Source organism: Clarias gariepinus, chromosome 1 (assembly GCF_024256425.1).
Source record: "Clarias gariepinus isolate MV-2021 ecotype Netherlands chromosome 1, CGAR_prim_01v2, whole genome shotgun sequence".
NCBI lineage: Eukaryota > Metazoa > Chordata > Actinopteri > Siluriformes > Clariidae > Clarias > Clarias gariepinus.
This window is the reverse complement of record NC_071100.1, coordinates 14,428,711-14,452,462: the sequence shown is the minus strand read 5'-3', so window position 1 is coordinate 14,452,462 and position 23,752 is coordinate 14,428,711. Positions and strand designations below refer to the sequence as shown.

At 40.8% G+C, this 23,752-nt stretch overlaps 1 protein-coding gene across 1 annotated transcript in view; it reads right to left on the bottom strand.

The window, feature by feature from the left end:
• Nucleotides 1-23,752, bottom strand: part of LOC128527025 (cadherin-2-like) — a 93,715-nt gene that overhangs the window by 9,473 nt on the left and 60,490 nt on the right. Inside the window, exons 4-14 of the mRNA XM_053499330.1 lie at nt 16,881-17,030; nt 16,148-16,303; nt 13,339-13,483; nt 12,433-12,605; nt 9,459-9,596; nt 7,241-7,426; nt 6,807-7,060; nt 6,249-6,391; nt 4,518-4,751; nt 2,756-2,989; nt 1,133-1,272 (exon numbers count right to left, since the gene is read on the bottom strand). Of these exons, the coding sequence (XP_053355305.1) occupies nt 1,133-1,272; nt 2,756-2,989; nt 4,518-4,751; nt 6,249-6,391; nt 6,807-7,060; nt 7,241-7,426; nt 9,459-9,596; nt 12,433-12,605; nt 13,339-13,483; nt 16,148-16,303; nt 16,881-17,030 (1,953 nt within the window). The remainder of the gene's footprint in view (nt 1-1,132; nt 1,273-2,755; nt 2,990-4,517; nt 4,752-6,248; nt 6,392-6,806; nt 7,061-7,240; nt 7,427-9,458; nt 9,597-12,432; nt 12,606-13,338; nt 13,484-16,147; nt 16,304-16,880; nt 17,031-23,752) is intronic.

Sequence of the window (23,752 nt, the reverse complement as noted above, 5' to 3'; positions counted from 1 at the left end):
AAGGGCATCTATCCACCCCTCTAACTACCAATCATTCACAGCATTCACTCAGCTGTCCTACGCTAGATAAATATTCAACCAGCTATTTATCTTTCATATATTTAACAATATAACATAAACCCATGCTTTCCATGCAGTCAATCAATCCATCCTTTCAAATATCAATCCAAATATCCATCCATCCATCCATCCATCAACCCATCCATCCATCATCTATTAAACAGTCTATTCAAAACATCTAGCCATTCTGGCATCATTACTTCTATGCATCCATCACAGCATCTATTAATTAGTCTATTCAGCCATCCTCCATCCAACCAAACATCTATCCATCCATCCATCCATTCATTATGACATTTATGTATCAATCAATCCAGGCTCCAACCCATTACAATATCCTTCCCTTCACCCATCTACTCAACCACTTATTTATCTATCTATTCTTCCATTCTATTACAACCTAGCATTGACTCATTCTTTTAACCACCCATCCATCCACCCCTCTACCCATCTAGCACAAATGATAAAATTACTGCCACTGCCAAATTATTTAATTTTAAAATTATTTTAAGTGTGCTTCATGTTCAAAATCAGTTCATCTACTTAAACCTTTTTTTTTTTAGCAACTTCACTTCTCTCAGCACGACAGCAAGGGAGAGGGGGAGAGAGAGAGAGAGAGAGAGAGGGAGGGAGTGGGAAAAAGACGAGATGAAATGCACTGCTGTGTCTGACAGGCACTGCAAATGTTCTTATTTCTCTAGTTTTGTTCTTTCTCCAGCAAGCAACCAACACACAAACACAAACCAAACACAAATCACCAACATACACACCGCTGCTTCCTGCACCACAATTTTCTTTCCATACCTCCGAAAATGTACAAACACCAAATTTATTCAAAGAGTAGGAAATCGTTAAGTGTTTCCCACTGCCACCCTTTTATCTGCAGTGTATATGCAAAGAACTAGTAAAACGTACACTATATCTGCCTTCAGAGGTGTGTGTCTGTGTTTCTGTCCAAGTGTGTGTTCCAGTGTGAATGATGCTCGAACAAACAGAAAAGGATTGATTGTTTAATTGATTGAGTGAAAGAGCGTGTGTGTGTGTGTGTGTGTGTGTGTGTGTGTGTGTGTACCTGGTCCTCCTCTCCACCTCCTTCCTCATCGTATTTAAGGATGTTGTCTCGGACATCATCCTCTGGATCGATCAGCAACTGTTTGGCCTGACGCTCTTTATCCTTTCTCTTCATCCACATCACAAACAACAAAACCAGGACTGGAGAGAAAAAACAGAGATTTTTTTCATTTAATATTTGCTAAACATTTACAAGAAAATAAGAACATGGGCCTGACTATACGAAACGAATTTAAGTCAAGCTGCAGTAATAGAATAATGAAGGTGTTTAAATTTGCATAAACACTGTATTCTTCGTTGGTGATGTTTACCTTTTTTAAATTTCAAGAGGATTAGGTTTACACTTAATGCCATGTAAGCATGTACCTGCCTCAAATGCAGCAAAAAACACTGAAATCCACGCTTAATGGTTAAGTATTGTTTGGTTTATTTTCAAAAAGTATAAATCTGTTACAAAAGGTATTGTCATTTTTTTAATGAATGAAAATTTAATATTATTTGTCTGTCCATGCCATCGTCTACTTATGCAATTATCCATCAACCCATCCACTCATTTATTACAATCAGCCTATTTAACCATCTTCTATCTATTCGTGACTATATCATCCATCCATCCATCCATCCATCCATCCATTTAATCATAACAGCTTGTATCCACCCCTCTACCTACCAATCTTTTACAGCATTCACTCAGCGGTCCTATTTACTATTTAACCAGCTCTTCATCTATCATATATTCAACATCAACTCATGCTTTCCTACCAGTCATCCTTTTAAATATCAATCCAAATATCGATCCATCCATCCATCCATCCATCCATCTATCCATCCATCCATCATCTATTAAACAGTCTATTCAAAACATCTGGCCATTCTGGCATCATTACTTTTATGCATTCATTTATCCATCACAGCATCTATTAATTAGTTTATTCAACCATCCTCCATCCATCCTAACATCAGTCCATCTATCCATCCATACATTCATTATGACATTTATTTGTCAATCAATCCAGGCCCCAATTCATTACAATATCCTTCCCTTTACCCATCTACTTAACCACTTATTTATCAATCTATTCTTCCATCCTACTACAACTTAGCATTGACGCAACCAACCTCTGGTCAACATTCACATACTGCAGGCAATTTGGGAACGCCAATTAGTCTAATCCATATGTTGTTGGACTGTTGGAGGAAACCGACCAAGCACGGGGAGAAGATGCAAACTTCACACACACAAACCCCGAGGTGTGAATCGAACCCGGACCCTGGAGGTGCAAGGCAACAGTGCTAACCACTAAGACATTGTGCTGGCAAAAAAGGCCTAGAAGCTGAATAATATTGAAGTATTATTACATCATACAAATATCAGAGCCAGTCAGGGATACAGGGATTTGCTGTTTGTGTTTTCGATTTTCATACTTCATTTAAAAAAAAAAATGTGAATCAGATTTTGTTCTGATAATAATAAAAGCATTATTTATATTCATGAACAAAGAGAAGTTCATCTAAACCAAAGTATTTAACTGTGCTGAAATGAAATAAAACATGTTCAACACCATAAGTAACATCCTAATGGTTTACTATATGTCTGCTGGCTGTACTGCATGTTTCCACTCACTGAGGAGGATGATGATGCACAGCAGGATGGCGATGATGGCCCCTGTGCCCAGTCCGGCAGCCACAAGGAACTCCTGATCCGTGCAGTCTCCATTGTGGTCACACTGACACACCTTCACGCGCAAGTAGGACGTGTTGGACATGGGCAGGTTGCCGGAGTCGGTGATGTGGATCGGGATCTCGTAGATGCCTCTCTCCAGGAAGCCGATCTTCAGGCTCAGCTGGGCATGGTCACCTGAAACGACGGAAACGGAGGTCTTCAGATCAATCCTATGGCATTGGCATACTTAATAAACCAATAAACAGTTGAACTCCATGGACACGAACTCCACGGAGACGAGATTCGACCCCTCAACCCTGAAACTATGAGGTGATAAATGCCTGTAAAAGAGCTGTTATGAGAGAAAAAAGAAAAACCTTGACAGGATCTTTATACACAATAAAGAAATAAATTAAGGAACCCATTTCTGTCCATTAATTTCCTCCAGGAAGTAATCGTACTTTAATTAATCACACATCTGATAGCGTAACTGATGAGTAATTAGACAGGAATGTGTAAGGGGTTTTGTGCCAGAGCAGGAGGCCATGATTGTGGAGGAATACATGTGTAAAGGATCAGGGCCAGGCGGATTAGATGGCAAGCTGTTTCATCCCTAAGCTGCATTATTGGGAGGCATTCTGTGGATTAATAAGCTGCAAATCTAAATCCTTTGCCGCGCTCAAAGCTGCAGAAATGTCACCGTTTGATGATAAATCAGTAAAATCTGTTTTTTAGACGCTGTTCGGAGAAGTCGCGGCAAAAAGGAAAGCGCTCGGTGCTCTCTGACCGGCTTCTGAATTAGTATTTGTCCAGCTCGTTCTCCTGCGTGGCACTGAGCGTCTGTCTCCGTGCTCTGTTCTCCACTCGGGCCATCTGTCCTCATTAGGCTGAGACCAGGCTTTCCAAAACAAAAAAACAAAAAGCGAAAAAAAAGAAAAGGAAGAAAAAACTGCAGCATTCACATCGTAAACAGAGCATTGCACTACCAAACTAGTGATGACTTTAACTGGCTCGTTTTTCTCTCAGATATTTCAGTCTTGAGTTTAATTTATAACTGAAATATGGGACACTTTTTTCGACCTGATGTTTTAAATAATAATGTATAATTTTACATCTTCACATATTATTATTATTTTTATTATTATTATTATTTCAAAGGCTTTTCATATATTATGAATTAATATTATTAATATTAATAAATGATAAATTAATAATTATTTAATTAATAATAAAAAAATAATAATAAATAATAATATTATTATTTCTGATATTTTATTACTATATTATTTAAGTACAATTTTATGCTGTTTTTATTTTTTCTTTTATAATAATAATAATACTAATAATAATGTGGATATTAATTTATAGTTTTGTTTCTTTTTCTATTTTCTTCGTTTTATGGTAATATTTTAGTTTATTATTATTATTATTATTATTATTATTATTATTGTATGCTACACTTGTTTAAATACTTTTCGCCATATTTTTCTTGCTTTTTTATTATTTATTATTCATAATTTATAATTATTATTACACGCATAGAATATATTGTGCTTTAAAAAAAAGGAAGAAAGTAAGAAAGAAAGAAAGAAAAAATGCTACTAGTCAAATAGAAAAGGATTTCCTATAAACACGGACAAGTGTAACAAAAATATCTTTGAACAAGTCTTATACTAGCCTTATATTATCCAGATAGTGCTAATAATGTGTGTTTTTGGCTCACCACTGAGGCGGGTGAGAGTCCAGTTCCTCTTGATGTCACTGGGCCGAGCAGGCAGCTCGAAGGCGAAGGGCCCAGCGTTGGGGTTTAGGTCTCCATCCAGGGCGGTGATGTTGATGCCGTTGGTTTCGGGTTTCTCGCACATCTCGACCTCGTGCGGGAAGACGTGAGGAGCGTTATCGTTAATGTCACGCAGCAGGATCTGCAGGGTACCCGTCCCACTGGCTGGCGGAATTCCTGCACAAACACACGAATATATAGATAAACAACATTGCATTGGAGTAAACAAGCTCAGTGCCCTTTACTCAGAGCTGCTGGAACCGACTGCTACTGTGCATACCCCGCGGTCTCGGTTTCATAACCATATGCAATTTGCCGAACTCGTTTTCCTGCTCGAGTTCTTCAATCACCGCAGCACAGCGAGGGTATCTGACCACTTCTCACATTATCCCGCTTTCTGTGGACGTACAGCGTGTATGGTGCAGAGCGCCGCTGGTGATACATGCTGCATGTTAAAGCAGCCGGGGAAGCTTTTGCTATTTAGGCCACAGAGTAAGCCACAGAGGCTCGCCAACGCTGCGCCATCTCTAACCACAAATCTTTTTACTGGAAGAGGCTTCGTCATTACTGGCCTCAGCTCAGCTCCAAACACTGCCAGTGAACCAAACAGTGCCTTGTTTACAAAGTGAGCCGTTCATTTGTATTCCCGAATTTAATATATCGTCAAGGTTTAAAACAAACTCATTCACCTCCTTTAACGGCAAGGTGATTCTGGACACCTTCACTCAAGCACTGGAATTGAACACTGGCCAACGTTCATCGCTCGGTTTTCAGAAACGACAAATCCTTTCTGAGCCGGGTGACCAATGAACTGTGTTTCAGACTATTTGAAATTTGTCCTTACTGCAAAACGCGGGTGCCCGATCAACGGTGGCGCTTTTATAAGAGCCTGGAAATGGAGGTCACGAGTGCAGAAATAGAGAACTTGCCCAAAGCTCTGTCTCTTCAAAAAGAGGTCGTGCTAGCTCATCAGCAGCCCGCTCGCGCGCGTACCCGCAACTGCGAACGGATCCACGGGACGCGTACTGGCGCTTTCACCTTGCTTAAGGTGTCTCTGTTGCCGATGCTAAATATGGCGCTGCACTCGCACCTCCTGGGTGAGAAACCTGAGAAGAACTCTGATGTGCCGAAAAAGAGAATGTGTTAGTGTGAGCAATATGTCTGGGCAGGGTTTGAGGGCTCAGCATTGCCCTTGTTTTTTACCACAAATAAACATTTCACCTGAAAAAAACAAAAAAACAAAAAAACACCATGAGTCACTATGAGTCATGAGAGATGAAATAATTACACATAGCGGTTCGGATGAGCTGTAGCGAGAGTGGTCTGAGTCAAGCTGACAGACCTGCTGAATCATCCATCAATAAGGAAATGGGATGAAGAGGGCAGGTTTTAAAGGGAGCCTGGAATCGGATCTGTCTATTTCTCTTTTTTTTTTTAACCATGTTAGTTTAGGTTATGCTGATGTATTGGACGATTTGAGTTTCAATAATTTAAAAAAAGTTTATTCTGCATTACATATAATGATGTAACCTTTTTCAGCATCTACATTAAACTGTACGTGTGACAAAACAAACAAAGAAATATGGTCGGTTTATGATTTCTGCAGTGATGTCATCCAGTATTTAATGAGTTTTTCAGTTACTCAGTGGTCTAAATTTTCTAAAACAAACTTACCATTGTCGGTGGCGAGGAACGTGGCGTTGTACAGGTTATTCTGAACATACGGAGACTCTCGGTCCAGAACGGCGATGGTGGTGATGCGTCCATTGTTTGGGTCGATCCTCAGCCAATCAGCCGGATCAGAAAGTTTTGAGTATCTAAGACAGAAATAATTGGAGTCGATGTCAGTTCTGCTTAAAAGGAAAACTTTTAGATTTTTGTTTGGTTGTATTATAAATTTGGATGAACCAAAGAACACTTTAGGTTGGTGCTATATTGTTTAAAAGCTTGTTTGCAAAATCAAATTTTCATATCAAACCATGTCGGCAAGCAAAAAAAAAATTAAATGTCCAGCAAATTAATTAAGAATTTCTTCTGAACATTGATAAATTGTACCGAAGAATTTAACATCCACCCAACAAATTTGAAGTTTTCACTATCAATCAAAACATTTTCAACAGTGCAAAATACTTGATGTTCCTAAAGGTTTAATGGACAGGACTGAATATTGAATTCTGAATATTTCCACAAGCCTACCACATTAACCTATTGTATTACTATCCACACGTGTACCTGATGGTCTGCTGCATAAACCGGTCGGGATCCTGGGCTACAAAGGTGGTGAGCGACGACATTGCCGGCATGCCTTCGTCCAGCTTGATGAGTTTGGGATTAGGATCGAAGTAAGGGCTCTCGTTGACGTCGATGACACGGATGGAAACGGTGGAGGTGGACTGGCGAGGAAGGTGGATCCCTCGCTCTAGTGGGACTTCGTTCGTCACCACTACGGTGAGGACACATGTCCGGGTTGTCTCGAAATCGATGGGCTGTTGGGGGGAGAGAGAATGTTTCACTTTGAAACAACAACCGATTTTCTAAATGTTTGCATTGTTTTCTACCTTTATTGGCATGGAAAAAAACACACCAGAGCACTTTTTAATCGAACCGAGCATGTCAAGTGCAACCACACCCCTAGAAATGAAATACAGGTTGTTATTTTTTCTAACCTTGACGACTGTGACCAGTCCCTCGTTGTTTGTGGGGTCAGTGGGCACGGAGAATCGTCCAGTGGGATCTCCGCCTGTGATCTTATACACCGCATTCCAAGCTGGCGAGTTGGGCTGGTCTTTATCCGTCACCGTTAGATTGGCCACAATCACGTTCACGCGATTTTCCGGGACCTCACCGAAGAACTGTGGGGGGAAAATAACTTAAAAGTGAACACAGATACGTCACTCAATAGTCTTTTGGTTGAATCTGGAGCTCGTCCCAGGAACACTGGGAGCGAGGCAGGAATACGTCCTTATTGGGATGCCAAGCCATCACACATATTCACACACTCATTCACACCTAGGGTACATTTCAAATTCCCGATTCACCTATGGACATGTTTCATAGAGACCCTGGAGGAAGAAACTGCACACACACAATAACATGATTTCAGGATCAAATCACAAACCCTTAATGCTGTGAAGTGGCAAGTTTACCTCCTGCCATGAGATACTATTGAACCGACACGAAATTTTGGCACTGCTTCCCACCAGATAATCCCTTCCTAACATCTCATATGCGGTTTACAAACTAGAATTTAATCTACATGATGAAACCCAATGATGTTATCATGCTGAAATACTTCCTCTGCATGCTAGTGAATGTGAGTTACTCTGCAGGTAATCGAATCAGACACGTTTGGAAAACGTGATTTGCGTTATTCTGAGGGAGTAAGTGAGAGTGAGAGAGAGATTGAACGAGAGAGAGAGAGAGATTGATCGAGTAGAAGTCAGTCTGACAGCTTTCTGCAGGATGTGTTGCTCCGAGGTGGTGAGACGGCCCTTAATACCGCTGCTGATTAATCAAAACCCAAAGGTACTGGTTTTGAAGTCCTTATTAATATCTAAAGAACTGGCTGTCAAATGCAACCAGGTTGTTCTTCAAATATACCTGGCTGTTGCACCGCTTATATATAAGAAATTTTCCTCCTTTTGACAAACACTAACTAACACTGGTGCTATTTAACACATTTATCACACCTAAAGGCAATGAAAACTGATATGATTTGGATTATGATAATACACGTATAGATATTGTTATTCTTTTTAGTAATTATGAGCTAAATTAAACATTTCCGAAGGCACTGTGTTGAGCGTGTGCACTCCATAAACCATTTTTTGCATTATTCTTTGACATAAAATAGACTCGAATAGACAAAAATGTTGGTCTTGGTATAAAAAAAGTGAACATTATACCCGTCTAGGTTTTAGGTTCTCCTCGTGCCACCAGGGCAGATTTATGGATGCACTATGGTACACCCCTGGAGCTTTCCTGGTGGCACAAGGACATGGATATTGGCAGCAGATCCTTTGGTGCTCCATGGATCAGACTTGTTTATCCAGTGAATCTTAGTCAGCTTGGGATCTGGGGAGTTTGGAGGCCAGAGTGGTGGCCTTGAGCTCTTTTTCTGCTGGGCACCATGTGCAGTGGGCTGTGGTGTACTGGGTGTTCTGGTGCCATTAGAGTCAGCAGCTTTAGCCCTTCTTCTGTGGTATTGGACAAAAATTGCTGGCGTTTGGTCGCCACTGGCAAGGGTGAGCTTGGATGCCAATGATCCTGTCACCAATTTACTGGTGTCTAGTAGTAGTATCAATGTTGTTCAGTTCACCAGTCAGTGATTATAATGTTAGGGCTGATCTTTATATAACTTAAGATCTTACAAACTGAGCTCGGTTTCTAACCAATCACAGATGGGACAGAACATTTGTAACCAATCATAACGCGGAAGGAGGGACTTCTTGACCTCACACAAGCTTGCTATAATCTTTGTTTATTATTATTATTATTCAATGATCATAAGTATTATATATAAATCACTTAATTGTACCAAACATGGTTTAAACTCAGTGAGATTTATTTATTCTTCTATAGTGCTCATCTTGTTACAAACACGCGGGTGGCCTGGAGCCTATCCCAGGAATCTTTGGGGACAAGACAGGGTACATCCTGGACTGGGTGCCAATCCATTATAGGGGACACACACTTTGGGCACTTTGGAAAGGCCAATTAGCCATGCATCTAGTCTTGCATGTCTTTCAAAGGAAACCCACCAAGTACAAGGAGAACATGCAAACCCAAACCCGGATCGTGAAGGTACGAGTCGACGGTGATAACCACCAAGCCACTGTGCTTCTATACCAATTATTCAAATATATGGAAGCGCGTTTGACTTACAGTGTCGGTGGTGAATTCTGGTGGATTGTCGTTGACGTCGGTCACCCTGATGACAGCCGTGGCGGTGTTGGAAAGGCCATACATTGGGTTTCCGCCCATATCTGTGGCCTGGATAATCAGCGTGTACTGAGGAACTTTCTGGAAGGAGAAACAAAACAATCAGGCTGGAAAATATATAGGAAACTTTTGCTACTCATTCAGCTTATTTGGTGGTCTGGGAAAACTCTTCAGCTGTATGCTGGCAAAAAAAGGACTGAAATTGTTTGACCTTTTAACTTCAAGAGATTATAAACATATACAGATTACTTCTCCCTTTAAAAAAGAAAAAGAAAAGTTGAGTAACCACTTCACAAGTCAGTCTATCTAAAACCTTGCTCTCTAAGTGCAATTTCCTCACACATTTGAGGATGTCAAGTTTTGATTAAGTTGTCAGAAGTGGACTTTATCCTTCCTAATTCGATTTGTAATCTGATCCCAGCTTTTACAAATGTCTGAGATGCTCCTGCACTGCAGAATGAAATCTTTTTTTTTTCTTTTAGATTTTAAAATGCTATAAATATACTTGAACTTGAGTTGCGCAAACACACACAGGAAAGAGGAAGTTCAAGAAAGCATGACCGAACTATAGATGAAGGGAACTCGTTGTGTGAGGTTTTTCCAAACTTGCCACACATTCATCTCATCTCATCTTCTATACCACTTCATCCTGTATTCAGGGTCCTGGAGGGGCTCGGAGCCTATTCTAGGAGACTTGGGGCATGAGGCGGGGACATTCACCCTGGATGGGGTGCCAATCCATCACAGGGCACACACATGTTCACACATTATGGGCACTTTGGAAACGCCAGTTAGCCTAATCTGCATTTCATTGGGCTGTGGGAGGAAACCGGAAGGAAACCCACCAAGCACGGGAACTTGGATCTGGTCGGGAATTGAACCCGGACCCTGGAGGTGCAAGGCGATGGTCACTAGGCACTAAGTCACCTTGCTGCCCCACACATTTAGAAAAAAGTTAATTAACTTGTTTGAATCTAAGGTTTTCACAATACCACCTCTAAATATAGATTGAGGGCAGTTGTGGCTCAATCGGTTAAGGCTGTGTGCTAATATAATTGGAAGGTGGGTGGTTCAAGTCCCAGCACTGCCAAGTTGCCACTGTTAAGCCCTTACCTTATGTACCCTGGCTGACCCTTATCATATATATATATATATATTTTTTTTTACAGTTTGCTTGGTTGACACCTTCCAGCATGACTCTGCTTCCAGCCTGACTCATAGAATATTAATAATTACGTGTTTACTGTGCATTTCAGTGTTTTTTCGATGACTTTTTTTGCTCTTTATTAAACCTCCTCCTCCTCCTCCTCCTTAGTTGCGTAGTCTGATTTGTTTCAAACCAGCACTGAAAGTCGGTGCCTAATTTGCGCCAGGAGCCGAAGCATATCCGTGTGTTTCACACACTTCGACACACTTTATAGAGTACAGAGTCTTGCCCAAACTCTATGCTCTCTCTTTTAATTTCTGACCATAGAGAGAGAGAGATCAATGGATCCATCACGCTTCTGCACTCCGGGAGTGAAGCTGCTGTGCTAATCATTATATTTAATACCCCATTAACATCCTGCAAGGCCAGTGTCAATAATGCGTGGTGGGCAGCGGACAGCGTTACTCCGCATCGCACTCCGGCTTCATTAATAGCCCGGCTGCATACATTACCGAGGATACGGAGCGGAATAGATTGACCAAGGGCGTCCCTTATTAGCATTTTACCGTCTATTTATTTTATTTAGGTTTTATCTCTGTCTGGAAGGCTGTTTAATTAAACAGGTATACGATGACTTTAGGTGACACACATGTTCTCACGCACTCCATCAACACGCACACACTCACACACACACACTCGCACATTCCCGTGCACACCCGTGTAAATATTTCGCTATTTGCACAGCCAAGGTGTTCCCACTCTGGGACGTTGACGAGTCATCAGCACCAGACATTTTATCCGACATTAGTCAGTCTGCCATTAAAAGCCTCATTAGGCAGCAGAAGGAACGAGGCTGAGGCAGGAAACTGTCCAACCTGCTCTCACACGGGTTCCCCGGGTTTAGATTTCCAGACACCGTGCACCTGATTCGGCTAATGAGGACTTTATAATTAGCTAATGAGCTGAATTAAGTGTCGTAGACCTGGGAAAAAAAAAAACATCACTACATATCCTTATGTGTTTAACAGTGATGTGTTGAAGATCGCTGAGATCTGAGCGCAATAGTTTGATTTTCATTGCCTATATATTTTTTTTTTCTAATCTAAGTATCGATCATAACCATCATCCACATTATTTTGTTTACTTTGTAAATTCTTTTGGCATTTAAATGGAATATAGTATGATTACAGAATGCAAAAATCAACCATTGAACAAAATCTCTCTTTCCGCGGATGTAATCCGCGTTCAGCGTTTAGCTATGCCTCATAGTTACAGAAGTAAACTGTAAACTAAAATTGTGTATATTTAAAGAAAAAAAAAGTTACCAGTCAGTGTGAAATATTACATAATAGTGATCCTAGGGCAGGAGGCGGAGTTTGAAGCAATATATATATAAATAACAATTCAGTATATTTCTGCTTGTGTAGTTTAAACAGTTAAATAAGTACAAGAGAACCATTTTATGTACCAGTTCTGTACGACTGTGATAGGACCTCTGGGGAACATCCACACACTACTGGGAATTTTTTGAACACCAGTTAGCCTTTGCAGTGTGGAAGAAAACCAGCGAACCCGTAGGAAACCCACCAACCACTGGTAGAACATGGGTAATCCCCGAGACGGGAATCGAACCTGGCCCCCGGAGGTGCAAAGCGACAGTGCTAACCACGACACCACCATGGCTCTATCCTTTATTAAAAAGTGTCTAGAAATCGTTCCACTGAGTGGACAGGACAACAGACGTTTATAATCGCTCCTCTGAGGGTTTACCTCTCTGTCCAGCCCGGCTGCCACGGTGATGATGCTGCCGGTGTGGTTGTTGATTGTGAACATGTTAGCACTCGGGCTCTCGGGGGTCTGGGACAGGATCTTGTAGCGCAGCTGGCCGTTGTGCGTGCGCGGGTCGTCCTTATCCTCGGCTGTTACCGTCATCACGGACGTGCCTGAAAAGAAAACAGTCCATCAATAATAGTCATGTTTCTCTCTCAGTGTCTCATCAATGCACAATTACAGTAACTGAGTTAGGATTATTAATTTAAGATTTTTCTTAATGACTGCAGCAGCACTTCAAATGAGTCCTCGGTTTATCATCCCAAAAACTTTTTAATGAGCTCTGTTACGCCGAGGCACTTACAGGAGAGGCGAAGAAACATTAATAATAACACACACACACGCACACATACACACACACACATACAGCAACATGGACAAGCTCATTTTTCTTCCTTTGTGTGGACCATGCAGTGACTAATTAATGATATGCTCTAACGTAAACCTCTACAACCAGAAAGAAATATTAAATTAAATGTCTTTTTTTAAAATAAACATGTGAAAAATTTTTCTAATTGATTTGTGAGTTTCTATTACTGTCCTTTTTTTTGTGGTTCAGTTTATTTCTCAAAAAACAAGCTAGGAACATCCTCTTTCTGAGTACTTCCCTTTGACATCACTATCCCGGGGATGCACCGCCCAATCCCATTCATTTTTTACACTTTTGTTTTTTACTATTTATTATTACTCTTAGGGTCAAATGTTCATTTGTTCATTTCTAAAGACTCGTGATTGTGAGAACATTAGACACTATGTCCTCCTTGTGAGAACCTTTGGTCCTTTTTGGTCCATAGAAAAGGCTGTAAGAATGTACACACACAGACACACACACACACACTCACTCACCTGGTCTGGAGCCCTCTGGTACTGTCCCATTAAAGATCTGATGAACAAACTCAGGTCGGTTGTCGTTCATGTCGATCACGTTGATCACAATGTCAACAGGGTTTTCCACTTGATTGCCGTTCAGGTCCACTGCATGCGCTCTCAGCTGCACACAGCACACATTTACATTTAGTCATTTGGCACGATGCTTTTATTCAAATTGACTTACGAAAAAACATACCAGTATCCACAGACTCTCCAAGGATTCATATTTATAGACTAATGGAGGATTTCCATGAGCTAAAGTGGTCTAGCTGTTACACACAGATGATTTAAACAGACTTTTAAAAGAAAAAGCCTATACACATTAATAGTTGCAATAACACATATTCATACCGCATACTAGCAAATGCTGTATATGTCCAAAAATGTCCACATGCCACACGCTCTTCTGTAATTACACTCATTATAGAACAGTCGCAAAAAAAAAAAAATAGATAAAGGACGCTAGAAAATGTGACAACCAGATGTGCATCATTACATGGAATCCATAATGCACTTAGTACATATTTAGGTTTATTATTGCTACAGTGAAACCCAAATTTGCATCCTTATAGTGTTTGGGTGCTCTCTACCGCCCCCTCTCTGCAAGGATACATTTAAACAAACAAAAGAAATTCACGTATATCCACGACTGTAGTTCAACCATGAGGGCCAAGTCACAGACTATGGGCAATTTGGGAACACCAATTAGCCTAATGTGCATGTCTGCGTATGTTCTGGACTGTGGGAGGAAACCAGAGTACCCCACAGAGCACGGGAAGAACATGCAAACTCCATGCACACAGACCCAATGTGGAAATCGAACCCGGACCCTGGTGGTGCAAGGCGACACTAAGCGACACTAAGCCACCTTGCCACTACAGTATATATAGTTTATTGTCTTTTCTTTTTTTTTGTGCAATCGATTGCATAAAATTGTATATTTTGTGTTTTCTGAATACCAAGCATGTTAAAGTGATGCATTACATACATTACAATACATTCATACAATTGCAATCTACAGCAGAATAATCATAATATGCTATTATACAACATTTACGCACACACAAACACACAAACACACCCACATACACACTATAATTTTAGTGTGAAGATAAGCTTCCATAGGCCATCTTTTTCTTAGACTGCAAAATTATACAGGGTCCTAAATGGGAAAAATTAACATCTATCGCACACTAATGTGTGTTTGTGTGTGTGTGTGTGTGTGTGTGTGTGTGCAAGTTAGGGGTGAGGGGGTTGTTAATTGAAATGCCGTAGACTCATAAGCTCTGTGAGAACTTGCTGAGGGTATTGCTTGAAGATGCAGTTTCTAACTGTGAGATTGGGGCAGTAAATTCACAGATACGCTCCTGTCGATGCGTGCTTCATTTTTACTGCTTTAAGCCGCACTGAAATGGGCAGCGTAAAACACGCACATAACAAATGTACGTGTCAGACAGCGAGCCTGCCAACCCACACGCCTCTGGTAAAAGAAAAAAAAAGAAAAAAAAAAGCTTCCAGTATACATGGTGAAAAACAAAGAAAGGGCATTTATTTCTATACGGGCTAACTTGACGTGAAAGATCAAGCGCAGAAAATTGGCTAAGTGGCTGACTGCGAGTGCGGATGACAGGCTGGGGCGATGGTTCCACGGAGGTGAGGGGTGGAGCTTAGCGGATGGTTGCTGAGCGTTTAAGGGGTGGGGCTAGGTGAACGAAAGCAGGGAGTTGCTGGATGTAGGTAGGTGCGCAATTAAAAAGAATGAAAAGGGGTGGGGCTAAGCGGATGGTTGCTGAGCGTTTAAGGGGTGGGGCTAAGTGAAGGAATACAGAGAGTTGCTGGACGTAGGTAAGGGGGTGATTGAAAAGATTAGAAGGGTGTGGGGCTAAGTGAACGAATGCAGGGAGTTGCTGGACGTAGGTAAGGGGTCGACTGAAAAGAATGGAAAGGGGTGGGGCTAAGCAGATGGTTGCTGAGCGTTTAAGGGGTGGGGCTTAGTGATGAAATGCAGGGAGTTGCTGGATGTAGGTAAGGGGGTGATTGAAAATATTAGAAAGGGGTGGGGCTAAGTGAAGAATGCAGGGAGTTGCTGGACGTAGGTAAGGGGTCGACTGAAAAGAATGGAAAGGGGTGGTGCTAAGTTTAGTGAGCAGAGATGTGAGGAGTGTGGTGTAGTTGATGGCTAGAGAGGTGGAGAGATGTCCTCTATCATTATTTTCCTATATTAGCTTAACTTTCATTTCGTTCAAGGGGTCGCCACAATGGACCATTCGATCCCTACACAACTTTGCACAGGTTTTACGCCGGATGCCCTTCCTGATCCAACCCTCTCATTTCTTTGAGATAGCACCTCATGGTAGTGTGGCGTGTGGCAGCCACCGACGTCAGGGCTCAAACCCAGATCTTCAGTGGCCCTGGACCCCCTGAGCCACCAGTCCCCATTCGCCTCCCAGCTTGTTGTTAAGTACCGATGAACATGAAGAGCGTCCATGATTGTCCTTGTTTTTGGTTCTCCCGTGAACAGATTTGGAATTCTGATTTCCCACTTATGTCCTAAGGTGAACTCGGCATTAATCCCGAATTCGAACAAAGTAGATTTGTCACAAGTAAGGCTACAGATTAACAAAATTGATGATGCAGCATTTTCAGCAACATTTCATTATCTCCACAGGGACTGAACTCCACAGCGAAGGCAAACACAGTCAGCGTGAGGCAATTAAATTAAAGCTTTTTTACGGAAACGAGCATTATTTATTTAATTTATTTATTTAAATAAATCTGTACTCACGTGGAAGTTGGCGATGTGCTCGCGGTCGAGCGGTTTGAGCACGGTCAGCTCTCCTGAGATGGGGTCGATGGAGAAGATGCCAGTGGGCGGTTGGTCAGCTCCAGGCCCGGTCACGCTGTAGCGCAGGTTCACCTTGTTATCGTGGTCCGAACGGATCTGCGCGCACACACACACACACATGTACACAAATGCATGAGTAAAACAGAACCAATCAGAGTCCTGAAGGAGCGACCTTTAGGTGCCCATGCTTTCCAGAACCCTCACACTCTTTTTTTTTTTAAACATGCCTGTGTGTTTGCTGATGCTTCAAGGCGGATTAAGTTCTCCAGTGTCATGCTGAAATTAATTACAACTTTGCCAATATTCATTTCTCGAGTCACGGCTACACTCTCGCGCTGCCGTTAAGGAGGCTTCTTTGACTCGGTGATAGCAGATGGTGTGTGTGGGTGTGTGAACTGTGTGGGTGCTCTGGAGTGCTCTGGGATTATATGTTGTCTGCGGGGCAAGTTATGTATGCAGGCGTAGGATGAGTGAGACGGTTAAAGCATGCTGTATGATTTTTTTCGACAGAACAATATATGAGGCTTTATGGTAAAATGGTGTAGCTGCAGGCTGCTCCGACTTATATCAACCACCCGTAAGTGTGTGTGTGTGTGTGTGTGTGTCTTTCTGTGTGAGGATTTATAAGAAGAAAATGAAGACAGAGAGAAAGAGAGACAGAGAGAGGCCTTACCCTGACTAGCTCCTGTGGAAAAGGTCCTCTGGAGTTCTCCGGGACATTAATAGGAGGAATAACCCAGTCTCTCTTCATGCGTTTGATCTGGCTGTTCACCTGCCGCGAGGGGATTATAATCTCCGGCAGTCTCCTGGACCCGGGCGCCTCCTGCACATCACACAACAGTCAGAGGAGCATGATGAGGGTCAAACTGGAGATGACTAAGATTAAGTACTTCGCACAGGAAACTGCAATTCACCGTTTAAGAATAGATGCATATAAGGATTCATTCAGTGTGGAACACAGACAATTTCTCTGTGTATCTGCATTTAAACAAATACATTACTACTATCATCATCATCATCATCATCATCATAAGCTGCTATTATTAAGCTATTATTATTATTATTTAAATATGTTCATTAGACAAATATTAATTAATTAATTACATTTATTTGTTTATTGTTTGTTTGCTTTACATCCTATTCCTGAATGTGTCATGTGTTCCAAAAATGTTGTTACCGCAGTGTCTACTTTTAGATTAAGAAATTGCCATAACCAAGATTACAGCATTTATAACTACATATGTTTAGATCCTGAATTAAAATAAATAATAATATAACCTTAAACTAAACTAAATGTATTAAAAGTAAATACATGCCATTGCATGCAATTATAAAAAATAATCACATCTAATATGATTATACACATTAATTAACCAAAGTGAAAAAAACACTGAACATCTGACTAACCATCGACTAAAAATAGGCTGAGGGAGAAAAAAAAAAAGGTTTCACATAAATATTAAGATTGAAACAGCAAAATCACACACTCTAATCTTTAATCAGTCATCCTTAGCTTTGATTACAGCACACAAGGTGGTGTCCAGTTCATCTCTGACCATGATGCCTCGTGCTCCCAGAACCACTCTTTCACAATTTGGGTTCTGGGATATGGCGCGTGCCATCAGAATAAAAAAAAAAAAAACTCTATAGATGTGATAACCTGGTCATTTAGTACATTATAGTCATCAGCTGACTTTATTCTATTGCTGAGTCTAGACCTGAGCAAGTAAAGCAACCCCAGATCATAACACTGTGTACCGTGGACACTATGCATGATGGGTGCATCGCTTCGTGACCTTCCCTCCACACGCCCATCGATCCGGACTCATCAGGTCACATGACCTTTTTCCATCGATCCAAAGTCCAATCTTTATGCTCAATATCAAATCTTTTTTTTCTGATAAGTGTCACTTACTGTACAAGTGGTTTTCTTGAGGACACACGGGTGGTTAAACCCAGTCCTGTGAGTTGTTGTGTGTATGAAAATGCTCTTTCTTTCACTATTAAACAGAGCTCGGATTCTACTGTCAGGTTTTACAATGCAACTACACTACGTGTTTTAGCGTTCATGCTTTTTTTTTTTTTTTTGGTTTTCTCTGACCTCTTTTCCTCCACACTATTGATGGTTTAGCACTATCCTACCCGTTCAGGTTTCAACAACACACTGGACGGTTCTTCACTCAACTCCAAAATCATAGTTGTTTTCTTTGCTTGATGCAGAGCATAAGTGAGTGAGTGAGTGAGTGAGTGAGTCGGTAAGTAAGTGAGCAAGTAAATAAGAAACAGATAAATACACAAGCAAACAAATCTTTCCTTCTGCACATCAGAGCCAATAATAAACAGAAAGCCTGACTGTACTGTAAGAAAAGCTGCATGTAGAAGCTTAAAAGTTGTTACGATTATACACATATATTTTGACACAGTTTCAAGTCGAACCCTTTTAGGAAACTAGGAAGCCGTTATTACCCCAACACCCAGTGAAACACCATCTCCGAGTGCACCAGAGATTTATTTAGAGAAGCGGAGTCCTATTACTATAAGATTATTATCCATGTCTGATCAGAACGCGTTTCAGATTCGTCTGAATAACTAATACAGGATTATATAGATTAGATTATAAGATTCTTTACTTGGATTTACTCCACATTTCATCTAATAGTCTCGCTAAATCTGCAGCGACAACTACATTAGTATTAAAATGAAACTGGATTTACATAATGATGCTGGGCTTTTTTTAATATACAGAATTATTCAGTGGGAGCGAAGTTCAGAAGAAATTCATTTAGGTGAGGCAAACATGCACATCTTTTAGACCAGCTGAAAGGGATTAAAATGCCTGTGCTAGGGAAAAAAATGGACTCACATGCTTGACTTTGAACTTTTCAAACATGCACACACACACACACACATAGGCAGACACAGACTCCACATCTTCTATCCATCTAACCATTTGGCTGGTTCGACAGCACCTGCGTGGCAAATATTCTAAAATCCCCAAAAGCTTCAAAATGCATCTTTAAAATATATATATATATATAAATAAATAAAATATAATAATAAAAAAGCACACTGAAATCAATCTGTAACCCACAGATGATATTGAAACTAAAAAATAAATCTAAAAAGGAATATGAGCTGACTTCTTTACTCGAAGAAATCTGCTTCAAACATTTTCAAGAATAAGGCACGCAAAGTTCAAACCCGCAAACTTGGAAACTCGCAGCACCTCCTGCTCTCGATCCAGCACGTGCTGCTGATTCTGATGGCTCGTACCAATTATAATGAGAGACGACTGCATTTCTCATGCGCAGGGTTCTAAGACTCCTAACCTTGACCTGATTTTGAACTTTTCAAAAAGTTTCCCCGGGGGTAACTTTCATAACTTCAAAACGATTGTGTGTTTTAGTAACAGTGAGTAAAAACATCTCATGAGATATTTTACCACGGTAAAGGTACCTTACTAATCTGATGGTACCTGTCCCATGATGTCCCATAGGGGGTTTAGGATGATGTTGGCCCCGCCCCCCTTTGCAGCTAAAACAGCTTCAACTCTTCTGTGAAGGCTTTCCACAAGGTTTAGGTGTGTTTATGGGTATTTTTTAGAAACGCTTCCAGTAGTGCATTTGTGAGGTCAGACACTGATGTTGAACGAAAAGGCCTGGCTCGTAGTCTCCGCTCTAATTCATCCCAAAGGTGTTGTATCGAGGTTGAGGTCAGGACTCAGGACTACACCGAACTCACTCACCCATATCTTTATGGACCTTGCTTTGTGCACTGGTGCGCAGTCATGTTGGAACAGGAAGGATTCATCCCCAAACTGTTCCCACAAAGCTGGGAGCATGAAACTGTCTTGGTATATTGAAGCATGAAGAGTTCCATTGACTGGAAGTAAGGGGCTGAGGACGACTGTGGAACCTACTGTATAACAGGACACTGTCAAAAATCTATTATACACGTTAATGTACTGTAATTTATATAGTAACACCTGCAGCACCATTTACCTGTTATTCACTTTCCAAAGGTTCAAACACAACACTTTGGTGAATACCATGGTACTTATTGGGTACCACAGTGGCAACAAAAGTTCCTCAGGTATCTAATACAGTACTGCACTGCTCAGGTATCAAATACAGCATGTACAAACATACCATATCCAACAGACAGACAGACACATATGGATGGATGGATGGATGGATGGATGGATGGATGAATGGATGGATGAATGGATGGATAGATAGATACTTAATAATCCTGAAGAAAATTTGAGAAGATACCTGCTAAACTTTGGTAGCTACTGTGGTACACAATAAGTATATTGTTATTCACCCAAGTACTGTTCTACTACCATAGTACAACCACAGTACCCACTAATATACCATAAATACCCAGGCTTGGTTGTACATTTCATAGTACTACCACAGTACCCACTGATATGCCATAGTACCCACCCTAGTTATCTATAACGTATGACTTTATGTATAAGTAAACTATGTAAAGTTGTATGTTGCCCTTAAATGGTGCTGTCCAATGTACCATGGTAATACTACAGTATGTTATGGTAGGTACTTTAGTTTAAGGAATTTAATGAATTCTCCAATCAGATCCATCAGAAAGTGTTGATTCATTTTCTATGACAACAGCTCAGACATTAGTGTAGCTGTAAATCAAATCGTGGTGTATATTAATCTGCTTGTTTTAATATGTGTGTGGTTCCACATTTTCTGTAATGAGATGTTTCTGCGAAATTATGAAAGCAGTATGTATTATTATTATTATTATTATTATTATTATTATCTAAGACCACTATTACCAAGCCAGCTATTCGCTACATTTTTGGCTTAAACACAAGAAAAATCTTTAGAAGTGTTTAGCATCAAGTGTCGACTTTGGTTATTTCAGTTGCAGTACTCGCTATTGTTTATTCCGACACTTTTACACTCAGGGGAATTTTCTATTAGAAATCAAACTGCATTTGGATGTATTTTTGCCTCTCCCGGTGCGTGGGCTCTCTCTCTCTCCTCGTTTTCTCTTTATGGAGTTGAAGTCTGCTGTCGAACCTGCTCCAGGTGTGAAGGCAGTGTGTGAGGAAGGCTAATGTGTTTTAACACGTCTCTCTACACACAAAAGGACACTCGGCTGAAGAGACAAAAGGACACCTATAAGGACAGGTAGCATGTGGAGCAACATCAGCTCAGTGCTCATCCCCTGCTAGCTTGCTACAATCAGTCGTTTCCTGAGACTGACAGATCACTCGCGCTGCATATTTTGAAACATCTGTCTCGTCTACTTGGTGCGATAGTCGACAAATCGCATGCAGAATGTCAGGTAGAAATTACTGTACAAAAGTCTTAGGGCAGGTATATTGGGAACAAACAAACGGCCCTGAAACCCTATTTCCGATAAGTCATCCACTTGTCAGTCTTTTATAAAAATGTCCGTTTGACATCCTCATCAATAACTATGAAGAAAAGACTCTTAGCCTTTAACTATGTCTACCAGAGAAGTGGCAATGGACTCATTTATTATATCAATTATTACTAGCTAGCTAGTGACTAGGTGACAGCGGCTATCTCACGAGATCTCATTAGATATGTCGATTAGCTCATTTGCTACAGATCCAGGGCCTTCCTGACCCAAACTACTGTACAACACCAAGAAACCCATCACTGTCTCATTGTTTATATCGCTTTATCCAGTATACAGGGTCGCGGGGGCCTGGAGCTTATTCCAGGAGACTTAGGGCACAAGGCAGGGTACACCCTGGATGGGGTGCCAATCCGTCGCAGAGAACACACACACATTCACACACTACAAGCAATTTGGGAACGGCAAATTAGCCAAGTCTGCATATCTTTGGACTGTGGGAGGAAACCAGAGTACCCTGAGGAAACCCACCAAGCACGGGGAGAACATGCACACAGGGACGGGAATCGAACCAGGACCCTGGAGGTAAGAGGCGAGAGTGCTAACCACTAAGCCACCTAAGACCAAAAACCATGTCATAAAATTGTCTTCCATTCAGGGATATTTGCAATTGATTACAGAGACCCAAGTTATCATATGAATCTGATAATCATCAAACATCTGGCAACACTGTGAAGGAGTATATAAATCTTATTCAACTCCATTCATTTAACCATTAGAGACCTTTTCCTTCACTGATCCTTCAGTACTTAATGCAATATTTTAGATGCACTCTGATGTATTATAAAAGTATTTTAAATCTGTAACAAACATATTATTTCAAAATTGCCTTATAAAATACTTGTGCTTGGCAAAAGTGCAATGCAGTGCAATACAATACACTCTGGCTAGTTTCTTTATTTCGACCAACATTTTTCTGGCCTTGAAATGGGGTCTGCTCCAGAACACAACAACTGATTGATTTACATCAACAAAACAAACACCAGTAACGCGGAGACTGGTGAAGACCAGGATGAAAAATCTTGCCAAGGATGACAAACTGCACTTTTCTTTTTTTTAAATACATTGTTATTAATGTCTAAAGATGCAATGTACATACGCTAATAATATCCATCCATTTCATCAACCAATAATGACTAGGTTTTAAAAGAACAAACACACCACATATGTTTCATGGTGTTTAATGTCAACCTTTTATAAATACAGCTTTTATAAAAGCTGCAATTACATCCTCTGATGTACTATTTTTAAAACCAGGACTACAACCTCACCTTTAGAAAGTTTCAATCAGTGTGTGTTGTTTATGTTTATCCTCTCTTTAGTGTTTTAAATGTTCTGTCTTTATTTAATCAATTTGTCGTTTACATTTATTATAGTAATGATTGAGGTGCTCACATTTAATTATCTTAATAAAACATGAACTTGTTTTGTGCATGTTCTAATAGATTTAAGATCAAGCTATAAATTAGGGAAAGGAAAAATTATATCCATCCATCATCCATCTAGGAAACTCTATAGTCCGACTAGGGACCGTAGAGTCCAAAGTTCACAGTTGTATTTATTCACATTTTTGCACACTATGATTAATTTGGGAACACCAATGGGATGTGCTAACCATTTTCTCAGAAAACATGTTCTCAGCTTTCCTAAAAAATCTTACAGCACCCCCTGGTGGCTCGGAGGATCTAGGCACTGTCTTAAACCTCTAAAAGTTAGAAAGGGTCCTGAATCCTTGTTTACGGCTCCCTGATTTGGTACCTCTTCTACAATAAAGAAATACGCTATGAGAAAGATTTCCCCTTGTTGACTGCGACCTGTTCTTGATTACGCTGGGACAAAAATCCTGATCGCTTATTATTCTTGGCCTGCGAGGGAAATGATGACGTGTGTTGCGTCTTGTGCAGACATAAGAGGTCATGAAGATGTTAATGAAGAAATCTTTAGCGGTCATTGATTTCAGCACTCCTGTGGGCCCGCGCTGCTCTCTGTGCCGAGAACAAAGCTAATTGCCGATGCAACAAGTGAACGCGCGACTGATTTATGACAAACAGCATGGAGATCGCTTATTAATGAGGACCTTACATAACCAGTCAGCCAAAGGGCTTGATGGAAATGTCATTA